Below are 21,846 nucleotides of genomic sequence, written 5' to 3'. Positions count from 1 at the left end.
GGCTTAGAATGCAGTGTTTGCAACCCTCCCACTGCAGAAGCTGTGGCCCCAGAAACAACCCGAGCACAGGGCTGCCATGTGCATAAGACCCACAGAGTAAATCTGGCCAGGCTATTTGTATGCAGTGTAAACCCAGCCCCAGAGGGAGACAGGAAAAGTAGAGGGTTAATTCCCCGTAAGGCTGTGTCTACGCAAGGACTGTTTTACTGGTTTGCGACAGTAGCAAAGCACTCCATGTGGCCGCAGCAACACGAGCAAAGCTGCACTTTGTACCACAGTAGTAAAACCGCACATACCCCCAAGCAAAACAAGCCATCTATGTAACAGCAGTTTTGCCAATCTAGCTGTGTCTACACTAGGGGCTTCTGCCAGCCCAGCTCTGTCGGTCAGGGATCACTTCTCTTCACGCTCCTGACCATCACAGCTACGCCAGAAGACGTCTGTAGGGTAAACAAAGCCTTGCTCTAATCATCTCAGGGAGCGCCAGTTAGAGTGAAAGAAAGCCGGTTTTGTTGGTTTTTAAATATGATTTTTAAACCAAATGGTGTAGTCAAGGCCTAAGAGAGAAGAAATTTCACTGATCCAAATCATCTGGTTCCAAATAGATGAAGTTAAAGTGGCACGACCCCCTTTTGTGAGCATTTATTTTGATTTAAGCTAAATCACAGGAAGGCACTCAAACCACGTGTCCACACAAAGGGCCATGCCACTTTCACTGAGTCAGTACAAACTCCTCCTGCAGACAGGGCCTTTGGCTTGACTGCTCCCAACCAACAAGCAGCTTTTAAACATGACCACACTGATCTATTCATTCCTCCCCAACTCCACAGGCACACCCCTCCCAACATCCTCTTCCCCCACAACAAACAACATTTGCACCTGTTAAGAATGGAGGTTCAGAGTCATTTGTTAACGTGGAGATGCCCTTTAAGTAAAGATAGGATGTGGAAGGCTTATTGTTTGATGCGGCTAAATAAACACACAAACAGCTGTTGGGAGTACAAAAATATGTTTTTTCCTTTTAATTACATCAGTTATCAAAGAAAAAAGCAGTGGTAACAAAAATACAAAGCTCTGAGGTTGTTTGTGGTTTTTTTTTTGTTTGTTTTTTAAGGTTTTTTTTTGTAATACAAGCTGAGCAGCAGTGCAATTTAATTGAACTTCTGCTCTGAGTCTCTGCTGGCAGAGTATGAGTAAGCTTTTCCCAGTACCAGCCGGTCACGCAGCAGCTTAAAGAAGGCGTAATAATTGCTGAAGAGGATGAGAGCCAGCGAGATGGTCTGGTGCCACTTCTCTGACGAGATCAGTGAGTAGAGCTGGTAGAAGATGACAGCTCCTTCCAGCAGAATTAAAATGTTCAAGATCCTCAGCGGTTTGCTGAAAAAGAACTGGAGGATAAAGAGCCCAGGGTAAGGTGCTGCATGGGAGTCAGATGCTCCACAGGAAATACGGGACACATCAGGAATGAATGCTCCATGAGCAAATGCACTAAGATTTCACTTCTGGACACCTAGCAGCACGTTCCCTTCTTGCTCACAAATGAAAAGAACTTCGGTGCTCTGATCCCCAGAACAAGTGCACAGAGGTCCTTCTCAGAAAGCTCCCCCATTGTTAGTGCTCAGGAGAGGCTTGGGACAGGGAGAGAGGAAGCACAGGAGTAAGACTCATACCAGGGGCTATTCCTGGCTCTATCACTGCCCTGCTGTGTGATCGTGAGGAAGTCACTTCACCACTCGGTGCCTGCTGGCCTTCCAACTTTGTGTCTCTCATTTATTTAGACTGCAAGTTCTTTGGGGCAGGGGCTGCCTATATGTCTGTGCAGTGCCCCAGACAATGGGGCCCTGATCCTGTCTAGGCGCTATGGTGCTACAAATAATTTTAATAATAAAGGAGGAACAACGCCGGCTTACATGAAAGCGGAAGTGAGACACATCGGATGGCACAGCCACATTGTAATGGCCCACAGCTTTGTACACGTGCTTGCTGTGTTTCACCAGCACCCCCTGCGGCCACATGCATTCTTCTGTCCACCTGCAAGAGAAACCAACTCCCTTAGTCCCACCTCCAGCATGACGAAATCAGTCACATGGCAGCTGGCTGCGGCTCTGAACAGAGCTTCTGCAGGGGGGTTAATGGCATTCCCCCGTTAGCTGGGAGGGCTGCACCAATGCAGCCACTGACAGTCCTAATCCCTGAGTGTCACTAAGCTCTCTTCTAACTATTTGCTAAGACGTAAAGTTGCGGTTATTTGCGAGGACAGAATTTGGCTCGTCGAGCTCTACAACTAAGTGTTTAATAGCCATTGTCACTGCTCACCAACAAACCAGAGGTTTGCTCGCTGCGTTCGGTAGTGGATGGGACAGATCATGCCCATACAGCATTAGGCTGATTAGCAGCCACACGGAGCAACTCTGGTTTCATTTTTCCTGTTGCTGACCCAAGAGAGAGATCTCTCCCCAAGGGTGAATAGCAGCCTGGCAGATTAGTTCCCCACCCCAGCATGACAAGAGCCAGCATACAAGAGAGAACAAACCAGTGCTAGCCAGTGGGAGAGGTCCTTACTGATGCTGTAGCACATTGGAGCATAGGGCAGGATCGACCTTCTGCCAGCAGCCCAGGTGTGCTGCAGCTTTGTGGAGGAGGTCGCAGTAGCGGGCAGGCAAGAGATGCTGCATCAGAATCACAGACGTACTGATGGACACCAGCAGGAACAGCTCACACGACCACCGTTTGTCGTAGTACTGAGTGTTCTGTGGGGGGCAGGAATACAGTGTAAAAAATGCATTAGGACACCCTGACCCAACAAAACAGAGTCCGAACGCGAGGCACTCAAGCGAACCGGTGCCTTTTGACAGCAGCAATTATTCCTGCTTGAGAAATCAAAGGCAGAGCAGGGCAGCAGCTGTACCAGCCCTGCATTCAGCAGTAATTGGCCAACCAAGAGAACACTTCAAGATGCAAAAATCTACGACCAGCTGGGAGAAGGAGTCCTATTCGAGCAACAGTCACTCTTCTGCGTACGAGGGGGAGAGTGAGTGAGCGTGAATTCCACAACTGACACTTATGCTGCAATACTCTGTCTCGATGCCACTGGGAGAATCACTACTGCTCATAGACCCCATACTGCTAGAAGCAAACAATGATTCTGCTTTAGCTCAAACGGTAGGGGGCCTGCACTCTTAGAGCAGGTGGCTTTGAGTTCTATTCCCATGGCTTGCAAAAGTGACAGCCACGAAGCCAGAGGCATGGCAGATTACAATAGGTCCCTGAAGTCTCTAGTCTCGTTTTATACTCATCCAAATACATTTGCTGTACAGTACAACTTACTGTGAAAATCCAATAAAATAGATGGGGGAGAGTCCCCTCTATTACAATTCACCCCCTCCCTAAAGAGACGTAGGAAAGAAAAGAAAATCAGTCTTACTCTTGTCTTGAATATGTCCCAACTAGACATTACAGTTCATGAAAAGTTGGCTTGGCCATAACCAAAGAAGAAATTTTGTAACTCCAAGGGGGAAAAGAGTTTCCCCCCAACGGATGGAACAAGCATATGACGCTTTGCCATGGATGACAGGAATACAGAAGTTTGTGTAACTCAAGGTAATCAGAGAGTTCAGTGGCTGAAACACACAGTAGGATTCTGTATTGTATTACAGAGTTACATTTACACTTTTCTATTTCTTTCAAGCGTCTCAACATTCAGACCCCTTTTACTCCACAAAACTAACGACATCACAGGACAATTCGGAATTAAGCAAATCCATATAAGCCAGGTGTAAATTGATTTAAGTTTGTCCACACAGGAGTCTCTGAGGAATGTGTGTGTAGACCAGCCCTTAGACTTACTGTACCCACTTTCCATACATCGGGTGAGAACTAACCATATCGCAGCCGTACCCGGCCAAGCGTCCGATTTTGCTAGTGACTCAAACAAAACTGCCTCGCTTGTCCCATGAGTGGGAGGAATTACACGAAGCACACGCTAGAGCAGTGAGCACATAAGGGTGCATTGGCACTCACCTTCACAAACCAGACAGGCACAAAGGCCACATAATAGGCACTGAGCATGGAGCTCACCAGCACCTCTTTCATCCTCCAGTTAAAGTCCATCTTCAAATACTCCACCTCATTGCGGATCAGGTCTGGAGAGAGGCAGCACGCATGGGTGGGCATGGCCTCCATGCCATACATTTGTCTGGTATGCTGCTTCCAGGTCTCCTTTAAAACTGTTAGATAGTCTTTACCCCTGGAGTTCACGTCCCCTGTCTCTCGGGGGCCAATGTTAGCCACTTGGGAGAAGAGGGCCGTCTTCCGAAAGTCACAGTTCAGCTGGAGAAAAGGAATGTACATGCCGAACCTGGAAAAGCACATGGGCAGGAAGGCTGTAACATCATCACCCCCAGTTCCCCCCCCCCCCCCCCCCCGAGTCTGACTGCCATTCCCATGATACTGAAGATGCGTTAGCACCCAACTTCCCCTTGTGAAGGGTGTTTGATCACGAGAGCCACTTCACACACAGATTCTAGAATGGGAGAGCTAGAGGGATACAGCCACATGACATTGTCCACATAGCTAATGGAAGCTAGAGACACAACGTAATCAGGTCCACCTAATACGCATTGTAGGTTTTGGATGTGCATGGCCAAAGGAGGCCGGCCAATATTAATACTGTTTGCTCATAATTAAGGCATGAGACGTCTCAAAGCGGACAGTCTTTTTATGAAACCCTGGGCAATTTGCAAACTGTGGTTAACTCCTTCACCGGGCAGGTCATTCAAGTAGAATGGGAAAGACATATACCCAGCCCCCAAGAGATCTAACCTAATATAGTCTTTATGATCTACCAAGAGAGTGAAAGGTTAAGTTCTGTGGCAAGGAAGTCAAGTGCTCATTTACTTTCAAGCCACATCTTGCCCCATATGGCATTGTAACAACAGACTTTGATTGGACAGGCAGCTTTAGAAATTCATCATCTAAACCCAGACGGGAAAAGAGAGGTACTTACGGGTAACACAGGAACAAGAGATTGAGGAACGAGTAGGTTCTGAAGAGGTGAATTATTGACCGGCACAGGCTCCAGCCTGTCCCAGTGAGGACTGCAAACCGAGTAATCACAAGGAAAATGGAGCGTGGTAGGGAGACTTTGCTGCTTTGTGAAGCCTGCAGAGGAGAAAGAGCAGGGCAGGAGTCAGACAACTTATCTCCTTCTGGAAAGCCAACAGGAGAAACTAGCAGCGTAACTAGTGAACGAGTTCTACTCGGTCCCACTAAGCCAGCACCACACAGTAGTGGAGGCGGAGTGACCTCCAGGTGCCATGTGACTGCAGCCGGAGGAGAGAGGCCTGACTTAGATCAGAATCTGCATCTGGACTCTCCAAGATCAAGAAGCTGAACCTTGGGCACAGATTTAATATACACTTCCTGTTCCGCTGGGGGAGCGGCGAGCTCCTGTGGTGTCTTGTCTAGTCCTGGACGGTCACCCTCCTGCAGCCTCGAAGGCTGCTCAAGCAAGGAGCAGATTACTTTCCTGAACAAAATGGGAAGAAAAAACTCCAGAATCCAATGTACCGCAGCAAGCCTCTGAAGTGAGCCAAATCCATCCGCAAATATAAACGGTTAGGTTATTCAGCTTCCTCTCTGCAGGAAGCTGGAGTAACTAAAGGGGAAGGGAAGGTGAAAGGAGCCATACGTCATTCTTTAGGAAAGGATAAAGCAAACCCACTACAGACTGAAATGCTAGGAATTCAGTAACCATCAAATGTACATAAATACAGTGAAACTCATATGAGTAATGGATGGCGACATCTCTGTAAATCAGTTTGCCAGTAGGAAACCACGTCTAGGTTTTATGTTGCAGTCAGTTCAAAACCCTTCAGAACAGGGCAGGGAAAAGGCTGAAGTTTAAAAGGGACACTCAATTTTACATTCAGCTTCCAGAATGTCCAAACTTCACCCTATGTTTAAGCTGCCAGGTACTAGCTATCATCTAGTTTTTTCTTTTAAATTTATCATTCCATTCTAAGAATCTTCTATACTCAGTTCATGTCAGCATAGCCCTTTGAAAACATACAGCACTCTAAGCACTTAGAGTACCTGCAGATCTCTCTGTAGCCACTATTATGCAGGTCCTACAGAAACTGTTGCTTTACTGATGTCACTTCAGCAATAACAGCTAGTGCACACAACTAATGAGGCTGGTGTTTTGGCTTGATAAGGCTCTCTATTGAGTTGAAACTCACTTCTCTGCATTCTTTTACCTAATGCACCCACGATACAGAAAGGCAAACACAGATGCTAGTCAGAGAAGGTTGGGAAGGAGAGAATAGTTCTGAGTTTGGCCTGCAGCTTTACCTCCTTCACGATGGCACCGATCAGCCTGCGCGCTAAGACGATTGTCGTCACTGTCAGCACATTGAAGTCAATGAGATGAAAGTTCTGCAATGACAAAAAGGAAACTCTTCCATTTTGCTCCAGGCAGCAGAGCCACTCCTACCTCTCTTCTCCTGGACTACCAGGAGAATGCCAAGTGTGCACAGTGCCAGGATGTCCAAACTTTGCCCAAATTAAAGTCACTTGACAATTTACCTGGGGCCTCAGAGCCACATCTAGTTTGCATGAAGTGGAGCTGATTATAGCCATTTAGTCTTTAACAAAAACCCTATAGAGACCAAGTCCTAGGATGCAGTGTAGCCAGGCTACTCAAATAAAGACGGAGCCGGGCCTGCTGGGACCTAGAGCTGCAATAAGCCGTGCTTTTGTATTATGGGCGAAGGCAGGCACTGGCCACAGTGCAGAATTCCCTGCGTGATGCATCTGAAGCCACGGGAGAGCTCTACACCTCAGCCCAGAACAACATCAGCCAGATGGAGCCATGGCTTGTTCCAGTCATGAAAGAGGCTTCTCTTAAAACGTTGGATCCCCACCACTGCTCACTGCCTCTCCTGTATGCTACTCGCTTTCTCCCCACTCCACCAAGGATTAAATTTAAGAGGATCAACTCTATTCCAAGAAGGGAAGTCTGCATTGGGATGGAATCCCAGATCTCATGATTCTTAACATTACAGATAAATTCAATGTAAGAGCTGGTGGGAGCCAGGGGGTTTGTATGTTCAATTTAAATACAATTTTTTCCCCTTCAATGCTTGTTATATCACTGCTCAGTGAATCAACACATACCCCTCTACTCCCTACAGTGGCAGGATGCTGGGAAGGTGGGCTATTTTGCCCAGCACTATAAAAATCCCACCGTCGCAAGAGCTGGGCTACATTGGGTGCTGGCTCTTAGACGGAAGTGCTGTCCTAACAGAGCATCTACCCAGATGCTGTCAAAGAGCAGGAGGAACGGGGATATCTGTTGGGGAGGGAATGGGTTTTGGGTGCTCAGCAATCTGGAGAGAGCAGCCATGCACATGGGAGTGAGAGTGGAGGTACACTGGGGGCAGGGATCTAAAGGAGTACAGCAGCACATACCCAGATACCTACCAGTGATGTGTGTGACGGAGGGTGGGAGGGTGGGTACCACCACACGGTTTTGTAGATATTGATGTAGTGGACAAATAGAGCAATGAGATGGCAGAAGAAGAGCTGAAGTTCAAACAAGACACTCCTCTCCACAGGCAACTCTGGGATCTTACAGTGCCGGAGGGGAACCACTGTCTGGGTTGCCAGAGGAGGGCTGGAGAGGCCTGTACCTGAACCGCTCCTACCAAGATAAACCAAAACCCACCAGTTACTCCCCTGAGATGGGTTTTTTTTCCTCAGCCTAATGCCCACCTGCAGCCCACACACTCAGGCTGCAGAGAATGGATGGGTTTATGCTAAGTGAGGAGCCCAAGCTGAACGCCACACCCAGAGGCTGCAATGAACTGGTAGAGCCAATGCTTAAAAGACACCTGTTGCATGTGGGTACGAGACAATGTACAGAAGTAGCACTGTATGCTCGGGATGTGCCAATACCGTTTTGCCTGATATAGGCATGGCACTTGGTTTGTACAGCAAGAACTATATTTGGGATCCCCCACGTTGAGCAAGGTCTGAGAGCAGAGCTCCTACGCACGCAGCCCAGCAGGGACACCGAGTGGCCTTTTAAGCTAGTTACAAGTGTTTCTGCCTCCTGCTGCTATTTACGTGGTGTAAAGTGTATGCACAAAAGATTTGGTGCCATAAAATCCAAGTAAATAAAATAAATTATGAGATTTCTTATTCTCCCAAAGCCTATTTAAAGCCACAGAGGAACCATGAGGTTTAGTCACAGGTTTGTATTGCTGTGTACATGAGCAACTCCAGCTGCCAACCATTTACTCAAAGAGAAGGGTATAAATGCAAGTCAAGCAAGGTGCATCCAGTGAATGATTCCTAAGCAACAACACTCAGTAATTAGGTCTTGGATTTCCAAAGGGGCTTCAGAGCATTAGATGCCAAACTCCCATTAAAAATCCCAACACAGAACCATAAAAGTCACAACTATAGTGACAGCAGAAAAGTTTCCAATCAAGTGAATGGAAACAAGAGGGCTCAATCCAAGCTGTTAAAAAATATAAGACTGTGAAGGCTGAAAGCCTTAAACAAAAGGTATGTCTACAGTGCAATCAGAGGTGTGACTGTGATGAAATGGGAATGTCCTTCATGTTTTCTCTGAATATTGTGTGCGCGCTTCAGTTTCCCCTATGTATTACTCAAGTTTCTAGGTGATGGGATAAGGCTGTGTTGTTCTTGCAGAGACCCCTAGAGTGCAGGTGTGACTGCCAACTGGCTGCCTGGGCACACAGAATGGCTGACACCTGCAACTGATGGCCAGAGCCTGTCCTCTGCAAGGAGCCAGTCAAAGGTGCTGGAGAACAAAGAGAGGTGGACACCAGGTGACCTCTTTGCTCAGAGAAGAGACAAAGCATGGAGGTGGGACAGCTGGGGGTGACTGAGGCTGGGCTGCTGCATGCTGGTCAATCCCCTGGTTTGGGACTGGGGGGAGCCGGGGGCCCTGTGCTCTGGATCCCCCCTACAAGGGACTTTGCCGAATGTTCCTCCTTACTGTGCTAACAAGATATGTTCTACACTGTGTTTCCGATGACTAATAAACCCTTCTGTTTCACCTCGCTGGCTGAGAGTCACTGCTGACTGCGGAGGTGGGGTGCATGGCCTCTTTGGGACGGCATGTAAGGTTTCCCCAGCTGTCCCATCCAGCTGGGCTCACTGTGGGGAGCTCATGTTGTGAACAGGGGTGCTGAACGCTCCAAGGTTAGACCCAGGAGGCGCTGAAGCCAAGGAGGTTTGCCCTGGTGAGAGTGTGTCCTGAGGGGGAGACGCTGCACTAGAGTCCTGTCTGACTTCACTCAGAGCATGCCAGAGCGCCGAGTCTGAGACCCCGTGACCGTGCCGTACTAACTTTGATCCTGCCAGCTCAAACAATTGCAATGAAATTGCGGCAACTTGGGGGGCAGCCCAGGCTGTACTCTGCCACACCAGACCTGGGGTACGTACTCAGGGCTAACTGGTTCTGCTGTGGCCTTACTGCGATTGTTACTGGAGCTAGTTAGATCAAAGCTAGCTCAGGTGTGTCGACACATGCAGCAGTCACACCTCTGATTGCAGTGCAGACGTACGCAGAGGCTCAGATGTGTCACTGAAGGGATAACTTAGCATTCGCAGCATGAGCTCTGAAAGCTCCGAAGCCCCAAAACTCACAGGATTGATTAAGCCCTTCAGCCTTTGGATCTCCTGCTGGAAACAGAGCTTCTGTAATATAGATGTCCAGAAGACAGAGACCTCACAGGCTCTATGCAAACACTAAAGATCTAATGGCATTCTTTATAGAGTAAGATTCTCACCCTGCCAAGCCTTTCCCCTGCTCATCACAGGGGCTTGCCCTCTATCTCCAAGGAGGCCGCATGCACGTCAAGACTGCTGTATGTATATGGATGATAAGGTGCTTGGACCCCTTGGGACGAACTGCTATGTAAATGAGTAATACTAAAGAAACACCTCAATCAGGGAGTATGACCACAATCAGGGAGTATGTTAAGGGATATTCACCTGCAGCGTCAAGGATGTTCTATTCAAGGTATTTATGAAGAGCTCATCACATGGGTATCCAAGTGCTGATTTCCCTCAATTTCTCACTTGGCACCACTTCCCCTCTCCTTCCCTAAACCGCTGTGCTTTCCCCACAGAAGTCAGATTGAAAGTGAAAGCATATAATCCAAGGCTGAGCTGCTACCATTCAACCAGTTTAGGATTTGGGAAAGAAAAGCAGACTGCATCTGTCTGCACTAACCAACTGCTTCCATACGCTGCTGGATGTGGTTGATCCACCAAGCAGAACCCTGGAGCCAAAACTTTGTCTATAGCACCCCACCCTGCAGAATCTCAAAGTCCTTTAGAACACTCCTCTCAGGTAACTAAGCATCACGTGCACTTGGCAGTCCTGGGGTGTATCAGAACCCACATTTCCCAATTTCCATTCTTTGCTTTAATGACAAAAACATACTCCAAGGAAGTTGTCATGGATCAGCGAGACTATCGCAACCCGACATCAGCATACCAACAAAAAAGTTACCGAATCACTGACAAAACGGCCAGGGTAAGGGATGGAAAAACATGAACCAGCCTCATCGTCAAACTACGTGTTTCACAGAGGAAGAACTGTCACAGCATATAAGGGAATAAAGGGGATGCACGTTTACCTGGTACGTGAGCGCACACCAGTGACCGATGAACTTGTGGAATGTCCAGAACCCCCAGTAGCCCCAGTTTCACAAAGAGGATTTCGGCAGTAGGACGTTCGGTTAGGGCCCCGCCTTCCCCCTGCCATAACAACAAAGGGTATGGAGACTGCCTGAGAGGTTGACTGCTGCTCACTGTTTGACTATTTCTTCAGTCCTTAAAACTGAAAAGGAAAGATTTATAACACACATGGATTTTGGAGCAGAGTAGGTAGGTAACTTTCATACTCCTCTAGCGTCTCAAAGCATCAAAGACTAACTTCACAGCACCCCTATAGTGTTATCCCTATTTTACAGATGAGGCAATGTAGGTACAGGGGCCCAGATCCTCAAAGACCTGAAGAAGAGCTCGGGGTTGCTTGAAAGCTTGTCTCTTTCACCAACAGAAGTAGGTGGTCCAATAAAAGATACTACCGGACCCACCTTGAGCCATTAAAAGGGGAGGGTGTTTTTTTGTGAGCCTTGACTGCTTAAAACTCTATTGTGTTATTGGTCTTTAATTGTCCCTTAACCTCAATCCCAATTACCAGTTAGAACTTTGTTAAGGCTTAACACCCATGCCCCTCAGAAGATAAACACGGCCGTGACGGGTCAGACCAATGGTCCATCCAGCCCAGCATCCTGTCTTCCAACAGTGGCCAATGCCAAGTGCCCCAGAGGGAATGACCAGAACAGGGAATCATCAAGTGATCCATCCCCCGGCCCCCATTCCCAGCTTCTGGCAAACTGAGGCTAGGGACACTTCAGAGCACGGTTTTGCATCCCTGCCCATCCTGGCTAATAGCCATTGGTGGAGCTAGCCTCCAGGAACATATCTAGTTCTTTTTGAACCCTGTTATAGTCTTGGTCTTCGCAACATCCTCTGAGATCCACAGGCTGCCTGTGGGGTGTGTGAAGAAACACTTCCGATGAAGTGAGCTGCAGCTCACGAAAGCTTAGGCTCAAATAAATTGGTTAGCCTCGAAGGTGCCACAAGTCCTCCTGTTCTTTTTGCAGATAGAGACTAACACGGCCGCTGCTCTGAAACTTCCCTTTTGTTTGTTTTAAGCCTGCTGCCTGTTAATGAATTAAGGTGTGAGGGCTCCCACTAACTACCCTCCAGGCAGCCCTCCAGCAAACTAGGGACGGCTACGCTGGATAGCAGACAAGACACACAGGAAACACCTCGCAGGTGAGAAAAAACAACAACTTAAAAAGAGCCTTCCCCCCCCCGCCTTCCTGCCCCCCGGCAGCACGAACGAGCCCAGGCCCGACGCTGCCGCAGCAGAAGGGCCCTGCTGAAGTGGGGCGCCGCCGAGGGGGGTGGGGGGTGCCGGGCCCCGGGGGTTGTACGGGGGCAGGGCGCAGCGGAGAGGAGGGTGTGTGGGGCACGCAGCCGGGTGGGGGGGGGGGGGCGCACCGGGGAGATCGGCGCGTGCACGGGGGGGGCGGGGGAGGTCGGCCAAGCGGTGATGCGCAGAAAGGGCCGCGGGGGGGGGGGTGCAGAGCAGGCGCCCCCCCCCAGGGGGCCACTGGAGGTTCAGGACGGGCCCGGGGACTCCTGGGGGGGGGGAGCGGGTCTCTGGATCTGCAGCCCGACCCCTGTGCGAACCACCCCCCCTTCACAGCGAGGGGCGGGTGTCGCTAGCCCGGGGCTCCGAGCCCGCGCGGCGGGGCGGCCCGGCCCGAGCCGCTCCCACCCCCTCACCCATCGCCGCTCCGGCTGCAGTAGGTCGGCCTGCGGCGGCGGCGGGGACAATATGGCGGGCGGGGCCGCCAGGGGAGAGACGGCGGCGAGGAGCGGCCAAACTTCCTCAGCGCGCGAGCGGGCCCCGCCCCTTAAAGCGGCAGAGCCCCGCCGGGGAGGGCGGAGGAGCGGGCTCCGCAGAGCGCGGCGCTCCACGTGTTCGAATCGCCTCGCCGCCGGGCCACCGCGCGGAGGGGGAAACTGAGGCACGGAGTACGGCAGCGGCTTCCTCAGCGCCGAGGCGGCGCCAGGGGCAGAGCTAGAGAGAACCCAGGCGGTCCTGGCTCTCTGTCCCCTATTTCCCCTGCTGTAGCCCCTAGACCCTACTCCCCGCCCCAGAGTCCTGGGTTCCCTGGCCCCCCTCCGCCACAATGTCCAGCCACTCCTTTGCCCCTGCTTGCCCACAGAACCCAGGCGTTTCAGCTGTACCCACTAGGCCACACTGCCTCAAGTCAATGGCGTGTACATTTTGACCCAATTTGTATGTGGACCTGAGTCGGTGATGTGTCAGACAGCCAGAGGCTGCATCTCCTTCCCGCAGCTACATCGTGGTGGCATCTGCTTTGTATTTATTTCTGGCTCTGACCCTAGATCCTGCCTCCATGCTGCCCTTGAGGCAGGGAATTTTTGATCTGGCCTCCTACGGCCCTCTAATTTATACTAAATAACCACATCATACATGAGGACTGAGGCTAGGAAAACGTGTTATAAAGCACCCTGTCCCTTTTTTTTGTTGGATCTTTCATTTGAGAGGAAAGAGGAGGGGTACAGCCCAAAATCGTGAGTGGAAAACAGCCAGGAATGGTATAAGGCAGTAGTTCTCAAACTTTTGTACCGGTGACCCCTTTCACATAGCAAGCCTCTGAGTGCAACCCCCCCTCCCCCCTTATACATTAAAAACTTTTTTATATATTTAACAGCATTTTTAATGTTGGATACAAAGCAGGGTTTGGGATGAAGGCTGAGGGGTCAGGACCACATTTGAGAACCCCTGCTGTAAGGTGCTCAAATAGCACCTAAAAAAACCAGCAGAGGATAGGAAAGATGAATGTAGGGATAATTTTACTGTAAATATAGTTTTTATAAAACAGGCTGCATTTTCCCCCTTCAGGGATAGATATATAGGTATTTAAAAAAAAAACTAGATTGTAAACACTTCACTGAGAAACCCAGAAGAGGGGCATACCTACCATACAGACCCTTGTTTATCTTCTACAAAGCATATATAGTAGAGACATGTTAATGTATATAGCTGATCTCTAACATTGGGCTTCTGGTTCCTGGAACCCCCTAAAATTTTATTACAAATTACACCTGGGAACTCAGTCAGAGCCTTCACCAGTTGTGGTCAGGCAGAACTCCCTACTGGGCTTGAAGAACTCCATACGATGTTGCTGCAGGATTTATATTAAGCTGTTTCACTCTTCCCAGGGGTGTACAAGCTGTATATGTAAGGTGGCTGTAAACTGATGGAACAGGGGTTGTAAAAAGTTACTGAGTGCTGCATACAGGATTTTTTTTATTTTTGAGGGGGGCGCACTAGGTAGTAGCCTTGGTTGTAAAGTTACAAATAAAAACAGGCCATTTCAGAGCTAGGGGGAACCCAACAGTCCATGTCAAAATGACACAAAAGGTGCAGTTTAATGGCCCTTTAACTCTAACATTACTGCAATTTCAATCCAGGCTGGGAAGAGTCGACTGTGGCTAGAAAGTCGTCCAATGATTAGAGAAATAATGGTTAATATTTTTTTCTAGGCAATCTGAAAACAGGACTTCTAATGGAATGCTGGCTGCAACCTTTCATCTGCAAGTGGTGGCCAAGGAGCTCCAGCTTAAAACAACATCCACATGATTGGGGAGATAGGTACATTTAGTGCCACTTTTAACAGGTAAAACTGCACTTTAAGTGTAAATAAATGTGAAAGGAGAGAATTTTGGGACAAATCCTCAACAGAACCCTGGCAGTTACCTTACTTTCTCTTCATTACTAATCCCCAACACTCTTATGCTTAGAAATCTCTCAAAAGATCACCCTTCCAGTAGTACCACAGCAGGTTCAGCTGCCTCCCAGAAATAGCATTTTGGTCTTTCAAGCATCTGTGATCCAAAGCCGAAATCTGCCCCAGTTCCTATCCCCCTAAGCATGCACCCTTCCCTGTGCTCGAAGACTATGGGGCATAGATTAATCCCCATAGTTGAGTACAACTCATGACACCAGCAGTGAGCTGTCTAATCTAGGACTCTCACTTACTGTAGAGGGAGAACAGAAAATGCTGATGCTCCGACAAACATGGTTGGGGAGCCCTGAGCCTGCTCTCCTGCCCTGTGTTATTAGACTATTCTAATAACTTGAAACTCCCCAGTATACAACTTCCCTCTAACACTAATCTGTAGCTAATTAAAACAGCATGCTCATAAAAACCAAAAAGCTAGCCAGCTGACTAAATCCATCTAATGGACAGAAATGCAGTAAAGTTTTGACCATTTCTACTTGTATGGAACAGGAAAGGACAATGCAGATTTGACTAGCTCCTGTCCAAACTGTGCCTTAAAAGGTACATGGATTTCTGAAGAATGAGGAGCCTCTCCAGGACTATCTGTGTGAAATTCTCAGTCTAACATCCGACCAGTCTAATTAAAAATTTATTAGAATGAGATTAAAACAAGACAAACTGCCTACATAACACATTCAGTCTGAATCTCTGCAAAGCTCTTCCAGATACAATGACTTAAAATCTCTCTATATTTTTGAGGACTCTTACCCCATTCACCTCCACAGCACCCTTTTGGCCTCACATCACTCAGCTTTCTGATCTCTTAAAATCTCTCCCTGTCACATTGCATTCCTCTATAGTCTGAGACTATTTCTGACATTCAACTTGTGATAGATTTCATTGCACCAATAATTAAATTATAAGCATTTCAAACATGTGTCAAATGTTCAGGTGTACCACCTGGAAGGAAATGCAGTAGTTTGTTCTCTGTACCATGGCTTCTGTTCTCTACATCCCGGATCCCCATCCCACCTAGCACTGGACTGGATAGAGACTCCATGAATTATGGCTTCAGGCAAGAGTAGTAATTGCAGGAGGATAAACTTAAAAATCTCACATTTGAAAGCAAGGAAATTCACAGTCAAGGCCTTTATCTACAGGGAATAACTATAAACTTATGTTAATCATATGGTTAACGTATTGCTGAATATTAGCCTGACTAGGCTTGCTAAGTAACCGAGCTCCTACCTATGCAATAATGAAACTAAGATTTGCCTTGATTCATTTTGACTTTTGTCTTACCAATAATTCCCCCCTCACATTTTTTTTTTTTTTTTTTTTTAAATTTCAGCTCCTAACTTGTGGGTGTTGCCGATGCTACAGTGCAGACGATGGGATACTGCACAATCCGACAGAGGATCGGCTATGTCCTGGCTGGAGGCAACACAGTTTATACAATTAGTGAACTCATTAAACAAGACAATACCAGATGGTGAAAGGGATCTGCTTTTCCAGCCTCCAATGTTCCTTTATGATGGCTATGCACAGAAAAGGAATATTCAGACATCCACAAGAGCACAATTCTTAACTCATTAAAAATTTCCGTTCTATATGTAATTGCAAAGATTCCCGGTCACAATTACTGACTGCACATCAAACATTGAGATTTAAGGTAGAAACCTGTGCATTTTTAGAGCAAACCTCCTACTGGGTTTGCTTCTAAAGCTAGAAATGGAACTAGCAGCTTAACTGGGAAAGAGGCATACTTTCCATTTCAGTGCTGACAGTTACCACTTCCCTTCCAGATTCTGAAGCAACTGAGGAAGCAGACTTCAGTGTCCTCTTTACATACATACAAAGAGACCCCTTCTGAAAGACAGGCTAGGTTAGTTAATGAGATTGAATGTTCCTGTCCACATTATGAAAGAAACCAGCTCACTCATATTACTCTGTGGTTTCCCAAATCTGAGTAGTAGAACTGGCTCATTTTGCAAAATGGAGCATTTTGAGATAGGAGCAGACACTAACAAGCTGTAGCACTGGAAGGTTTCAAGGGCTTGGTCAGAATAGCAAAGTCAGCAGCAAACTCCATTACTGGTGTGTGTGTCAGGAGGGAGAAAAAGGATAGTATTTATATTCAGAACTATGAGACCTTTGATTTTGGCCACCCTACAGCCACATTAAAGAGATGGTCTCTGCCTTTGTAAGCCTACAGTCTAAACAACATATCAGCGAAATGTCAGAAGCTCAAGTCTTACCAAGATTTATGCCCTGAAACCAGCTCTCCCTCAAGACAGAGTAAGGTATTAAACGACTGTCCCCCTTCTCCAAACAGAAGTCTTTCGTTATTAGTGCTTCCTCTTCTTGCCTGCATCCCCCAACCAAGGTATTTCAATCCTTAATAGGCACTCAATGTTCAGAGGCCCAGGGAGGAAGGTGCCCCAGCTGGTGTGTCTCACCTCTCCTGATGCCACTCCCAGATTCCTGCTCAACACCTTACAGATCATCCCATGCCCATTTGTTCTTTTGAAAGGCAGGGGCGTGAGTTAGCGTATTACTGTTCAAGAAGGGAAAGGGTAAGGAAGGGAAGAGTTGCCCTTATAATTATCAACTATCCTTGGCTCTGCTGTAAAACAGATGGCGCACATTCTGTATTAAATAGAAACCTCATTTGCTTTCGTGGTCAAATAAGAGCCCAACCTTACTCTTAAAAACCAAGCTGGCCTCAAAACCTTGCATATATAACAGGGGATCATAATTCTATCTGAATCCAGAAAGCAATACTGAGCCACAAAAAGAAAAGGAGGACTTGTGGCACCTTAGAGACTAACAAATTTATTTGAGCATAAGCTTTCGTGAGCTACAGCTCACTTCATGGGATGCACAATTAGCTATCTAGGTAACTTACTCTTTTGTCCTACTGAACATACACTACTGAAGATTAGATCCCCTCTCATGCAGGGGCATTCACAAATATAAAAAGCTATCACAGTGAAGTTGTAAAATAAGATAGATACTCACTTTAGTAATCCCAACAGATATGAAAAAGACGCAGACTGCTAGTCTTTGTAAAAACATGTTCTTACTACTGTTACCACTTCCTCCTCCCACCTCAGTTTCCCACATCTATTACACATTGACAATGACTGCAAACTCTGAAGCAGGGGCTGACTTTTACTATGTCATAATGGGGTCCTGACCTTGACTGGGACCTCTAGGTGGTATTGTAATATCAAAACTGTAATCCGCTTGGTACAGTTGACTTTTGGACCTCAAGGATTCTATTACTTATAGGTAAAACACAGAGGCATGTGTTTGATCTGAACCACACCCCAATGGAAAAATGTGACTGAATAAAAGGAAAATTTACTTTTAATAGATTCAAAGGTAAAGACCAGAAGGAACCATTATGATCATTTAGTCTGACCTCCGGCATAACACAGGCCAGAAAATTTGACTCAGTCCCACGTCAAGCCCATAATTTCTGGCTAAACTAGAGCATCTTTCAGAAAATCATCATAATCTGGTTTTCATGTTATAATTCTACAATCAGTACATACACTAGACCAAAAAAGATCAGATTATACCAACACTATAAGATGAATAGAGGAAAATGCTTCAAGCAGCATGTTCTCAAACCAGTTGTGGCGAACAATTATTTACAATGAGATTTACATTCCTCCATAACCCTAGCATCTTTTATATAAACACCCAACATATGCAGGAAGTGTAATGTAGAAGCAAGCTGTATACATTCCAAATGGCAGTGCCACAAGATTCACTTCTACTGGATAAAAATCTGCACCGTAATGGATGATCTTTATCACATCTTTTCCACAGGATATAAAGGTTGTGCCTAGTAGGAAAGAAATGGGAAAAGAATTGGTACAACGATGGAAATGGATACTATAACTAATTACATTGCAGAAAAATATGTATTGAATAAATGGACTATGGGAATCACCCATACATAAATTGTTTCCCTAATCAATCTATTTACACCAATGGACTAATACTTTTAGATAGCAGACACACTTTTGAAGATCGTGACAGGTAATTAACATTTCAACACCACGGTCATTCCCAACCTTCCTTTCCTGTTGCAGAGGAATATGATTAGAGATACTTGTTTGCGTCCCCTTACAGTTCCATGTAAGATAGATCTGCTTCTATGTACTTATATAGTCCCTACATATCAGAGTTTTTGTTCGTTTTGCAAAGCTGCAGTGCTTTACGGGCAACATAATTAATAAGGGACTATTATTTTGCAATTCTGTTCTTTAGGAAGTCACAAGTTTCTCACTCCTGGGTCTCAAAAGATCCAGTGAGAAACTGACCAGAAGCTTGAAAACTACAAGCTTTAGAGGGCTGCCCAGTCCACTGATGCCTTCAACTGTCAATTCCTTTTGAGTGAAGGTTGGGCTGTTGTCCAATGTATCACTAGGTTTGCAAGGAGGGCAGGTGGGTGGAGACAATAAAATGCTTCCACAGGATAAGCAAATGAATGATAATCACAGTATCCACCAGAGGGAGCATGTCAGCTGTCAGTGGTGAAAGTAAATGACAGCCAAAGGAATCATGAGATTATACCTCTTAATACAACAGGCTCAAATTGTTCCATCAGCTGATGTGGGGGGTGTGCAGCCCTTCAAAACTCTTAGCTAAGCAAGCTGTGGTCAGGCTTGAAAACCCTGAGTGAGAAGCCTGTGCCTGTATCTTTAACAAAACGAAATAATAAAAAAAACAGCCAGTAGCTAGCTTAAACCTCAGAAACCCACCAAAGTTTGGTGGTCTGTTTACATGCAAACAACCTTCATTTCTCCTTAGTCTTCTGCACATTCCCACTCTTCGGATAGTTTGGCAAGTAGAACACTAAAGATGGGAGGGAGGGAAATGGAGCCCTAATTAAACAACTGAAAAACTGCCCTGCCAAACTGTGTCAGATCTGGCTGCCAAATCTAATACACAGTGTTTCATGAATGTGTGAGCTGAACTCCATGTGACAGGTCTACCTTCTACCTAATTCAATAAGGGAAGACATTACTAACATACACTATAGAAACAGCAACCATCCTAGTGGAATTGGGTACAAGAACAAAAGGAGGGGAGACTGAAGAATTTCTATAACTCCCTTCTATACACTGTCTAAGGTCATGTCTTCACTTTCCAGGAATGGAGGCTGCTGTAATCGATGTAGCAGGGGTCGATTTAGTGGGTCTAGTGAAGACCTGCTAAATCAACCACAGAGCGCTCTCCAGTCGACTCTCCTATTCCACCAGAACCAGAAGAGTAAGGTTGACCTAAGCTACATTGACTCCAGCTACATTACTTACCTAGCTGGAGTAGCTTAGGTCGACTTACCCCAGTAGTGTAGACAAGGCCTCACTCACCTAGATACAAACTGAGCAGAAATAGATTGATCCTCAGAGTGACCAGAGTAGGAAATGATTGAGGACCTAAAACCTCATAGCGCCATTCAAATAAGAAAGCGTTCTTTTTGTATCTATAGGATCTAGGTTCTCCCTTATGTACATGAGATTTTGGAAAGAATACTGGTAAATACATACAATTATTTATATGAAAATCTGAAATTTCTTTAGGAAGTACTTTGGGGTAAAGCCCAAGAACTACCTTGTCCTTATAGAAAATAGCATAAGCCCACAAGAGTTTAAAATGGAGGAGACATAAGTTATGTTATAACTATGTTTACATTCCTGGAGAAACTGGATCTTATAATGGTGGCTATAAAGTTCAATAAACCCTTTAAAACAATTTAATGTGTTTGAAAACAGATTTGCCATCAATCTGCACATGGAAAGCTGCTACTGCTGCTAAATGAACTTTAACGGAGGAGATGGACAAACCCATAACATTTAGGTATAATAATCTAAAATGGGTTTTGAATAGGACCTGAAAAATGGAGCAACACTCTTAAATACCAAAGTAACAAAAAGGATCTTTGTATGTTGCCATGTCGAGTGAGTTAGTCTGAGAGTGAATGTGAAAACAAGAGAACCCCTCATATGGGATCTGGCACTAGTGTCAGCCTTTTTTGAAATTGGTTGAGAAGAGGAGGGATTGGTCCTTCTAGCTTTTACTGGTTGACAAGTTCCTTTACTATTGGTGAAGATACATTATTTTCGTAGCCAAACTCAAAATGTTGAACACTGAGTGGATAGCTTCTAAGGTACTGAAGGCAATTTTAAAGTCAACACTATCCATACCCACTCATCTGTGGAACTGAATTGCATCTTCCAAAGGAGAGGACGCTACATTTCCATCTGGAGATGAATCACCTTCTGGTTTAATGTTCTGTGGTTGAAAATCTACTGGAGGGGATATTTCTTCTCCCTCCTCAGGAAGCATATCTTGTACCCAAGGTAGGAGAGCTTTCTCTAGCTGTTGGTTCCGAGCATCTCTGATCAGAACATCTCCGACTCATAGACTTAGTTGGAAGCTGCTCTGGAACCAGAGCGTCAGACCTTCTTGTATGGTATGGATAAGTAGGGATGGGCCAATAGTGCCAAAAGCCTCCATGGTGGCACGTGCCGGTCTTGCTAATTACCCCATTCTGGCATCAAATCATATGCTTCTTGCATAGACTGTCTCAGGGTGTCCACTCCAGAAGAAAGACCTATTTCAGGGAAAACTGTTGATCCTTGGATGCCGTTATCGGAACCAGCTCCTCACAACGAAGTTGGGATCTGGAGAATGGAAAATGGTGAGTGTCTCTCTCAGAGAGCCAGCTGGAGTCTTAGGTGGTAGGGAAACTGTCTCTGGAGATCTATCCCAGTCAAGCTCCCAACCTGGTTTCTTGTTCTGGGAAAAAAGAGACGTAGTCGAACTGTCCTCTCTTGTGGAACCATATGAATCTACACTGTAGTGTAGAAGTAGGAACCTTACTAGTCGACATACTAGGTTCCACTGATCTCTTTTGGATCCACCCCTTCCCGCTGCCCAGACCTATCTGGCATTTTATCTTTAGATCTTGAAGCCACACTGAACTCAAAACGGTCCTAAGAACCGTTCAAGATATGCTTCAATTTGGCCTTCCTTTCCCTCGTAATCGAAGTGCTTGTTTCCAGTGGTCTCTCTTGAGCTTTGTGTTCCTTATCTGGAACCAGGTCTTATGGAGGGAATATCTGTGGTGTTGGATCAGAGGATTTGCCAACCACAAGCTGAGTCAACTTGGAAGTGAAGCTCTCTGCCAAAGCCAGAGCCTTCACTATTGAAGCCTTCCTGGATCCAGAAGTACTCGGAGCTGATTCAGGTCTTTTATCCTTTCACTAGGATCCTCTAGCAGCATCTAATCTCACAGGCTTGGCTGACAAGTGCTGATGTAACAAAAGGCTAGTCTGTCTCTCTTAACAGGCCCAAGAAGTAAGTGTGGTGCGCATAGCACAGCATG

General features: G+C 46.5%; 1 protein-coding gene and 1 long non-coding RNA gene across 3 annotated transcripts; one reads left to right on the top strand and one right to left on the bottom strand.

Annotated features, from left to right (window-relative positions):
• Window positions 1-947: 947 nt before the first annotated feature.
• Window positions 948-12,439, bottom strand: TMEM39B (transmembrane protein 39B). Of its 2 annotated transcripts, XM_074934613.1 has the most exons (9): window positions 12,406-12,439; window positions 10,680-10,800; window positions 7,483-7,702; window positions 6,352-6,435; window positions 5,006-5,160; window positions 4,021-4,357; window positions 2,563-2,750; window positions 1,911-2,031; window positions 948-1,388 (listed from the first exon to the last, which is right to left on the bottom strand). In XM_074934613.1, exons 1-9 carry the CDS (start codon window positions 12,407-12,409, stop codon window positions 1,152-1,154), a joined length of 1,467 nt encoding a protein of 488 aa, XP_074790714.1. In that variant the 5' UTR covers window positions 12,410-12,439; the 3' UTR covers window positions 948-1,151. The 2 variants fall into 2 exon arrangements, with proteins under 2 accessions (XP_074790714.1, XP_074790713.1); XM_074934612.1 differs by lacking the exon at window positions 12,406-12,439 and having other exon boundaries at window positions 10,680-11,996.
• LOC141974686 (uncharacterized) lies at window positions 11,577-16,055 on the top strand. The gene is made up of 3 exons (XR_012635796.1): window positions 11,577-11,889; window positions 14,200-14,333; window positions 15,790-16,055. It is a non-coding gene; the product is annotated as an uncharacterized LOC141974686 (long non-coding RNA).
• The last annotated feature ends 5,791 nt before the right edge of the window (window positions 16,056-21,846 follow it).

Source organism: Natator depressus, chromosome 19, assembly GCF_965152275.1.
Source record: "Natator depressus isolate rNatDep1 chromosome 19, rNatDep2.hap1, whole genome shotgun sequence".
Classification (NCBI taxonomy): domain Eukaryota; kingdom Metazoa; phylum Chordata; order Testudines; family Cheloniidae; genus Natator; species Natator depressus.
The sequence above is the reverse complement of the archived record's forward strand: the minus strand, read 5'-3'. Positions and strand labels throughout refer to the sequence as shown.

Bases quoted from the DNA above. Each gene is read 5' to 3' on its own strand.
- TMEM39B (XM_074934612.1), bottom strand. From the start codon at position 10,807: ATGGCAGGGGGAAGGCGGGGCCCTAACCGAACGTCCTACTGCCGAAAT. The intron at 6,436-7,482 runs GTAGGTATCTGG...TTGTCATTGCAG, and splicing joins CTCCGTCACACACATCACTG to AACTTTCATCTCATTGACTT. The intron at 4,358-5,005 runs GTAAGTACCTCT...GTGCTTTTCCAG, and splicing joins CTCTTGTTCCTGTGTTACCC to GTTCGGCATGTACATTCCTT.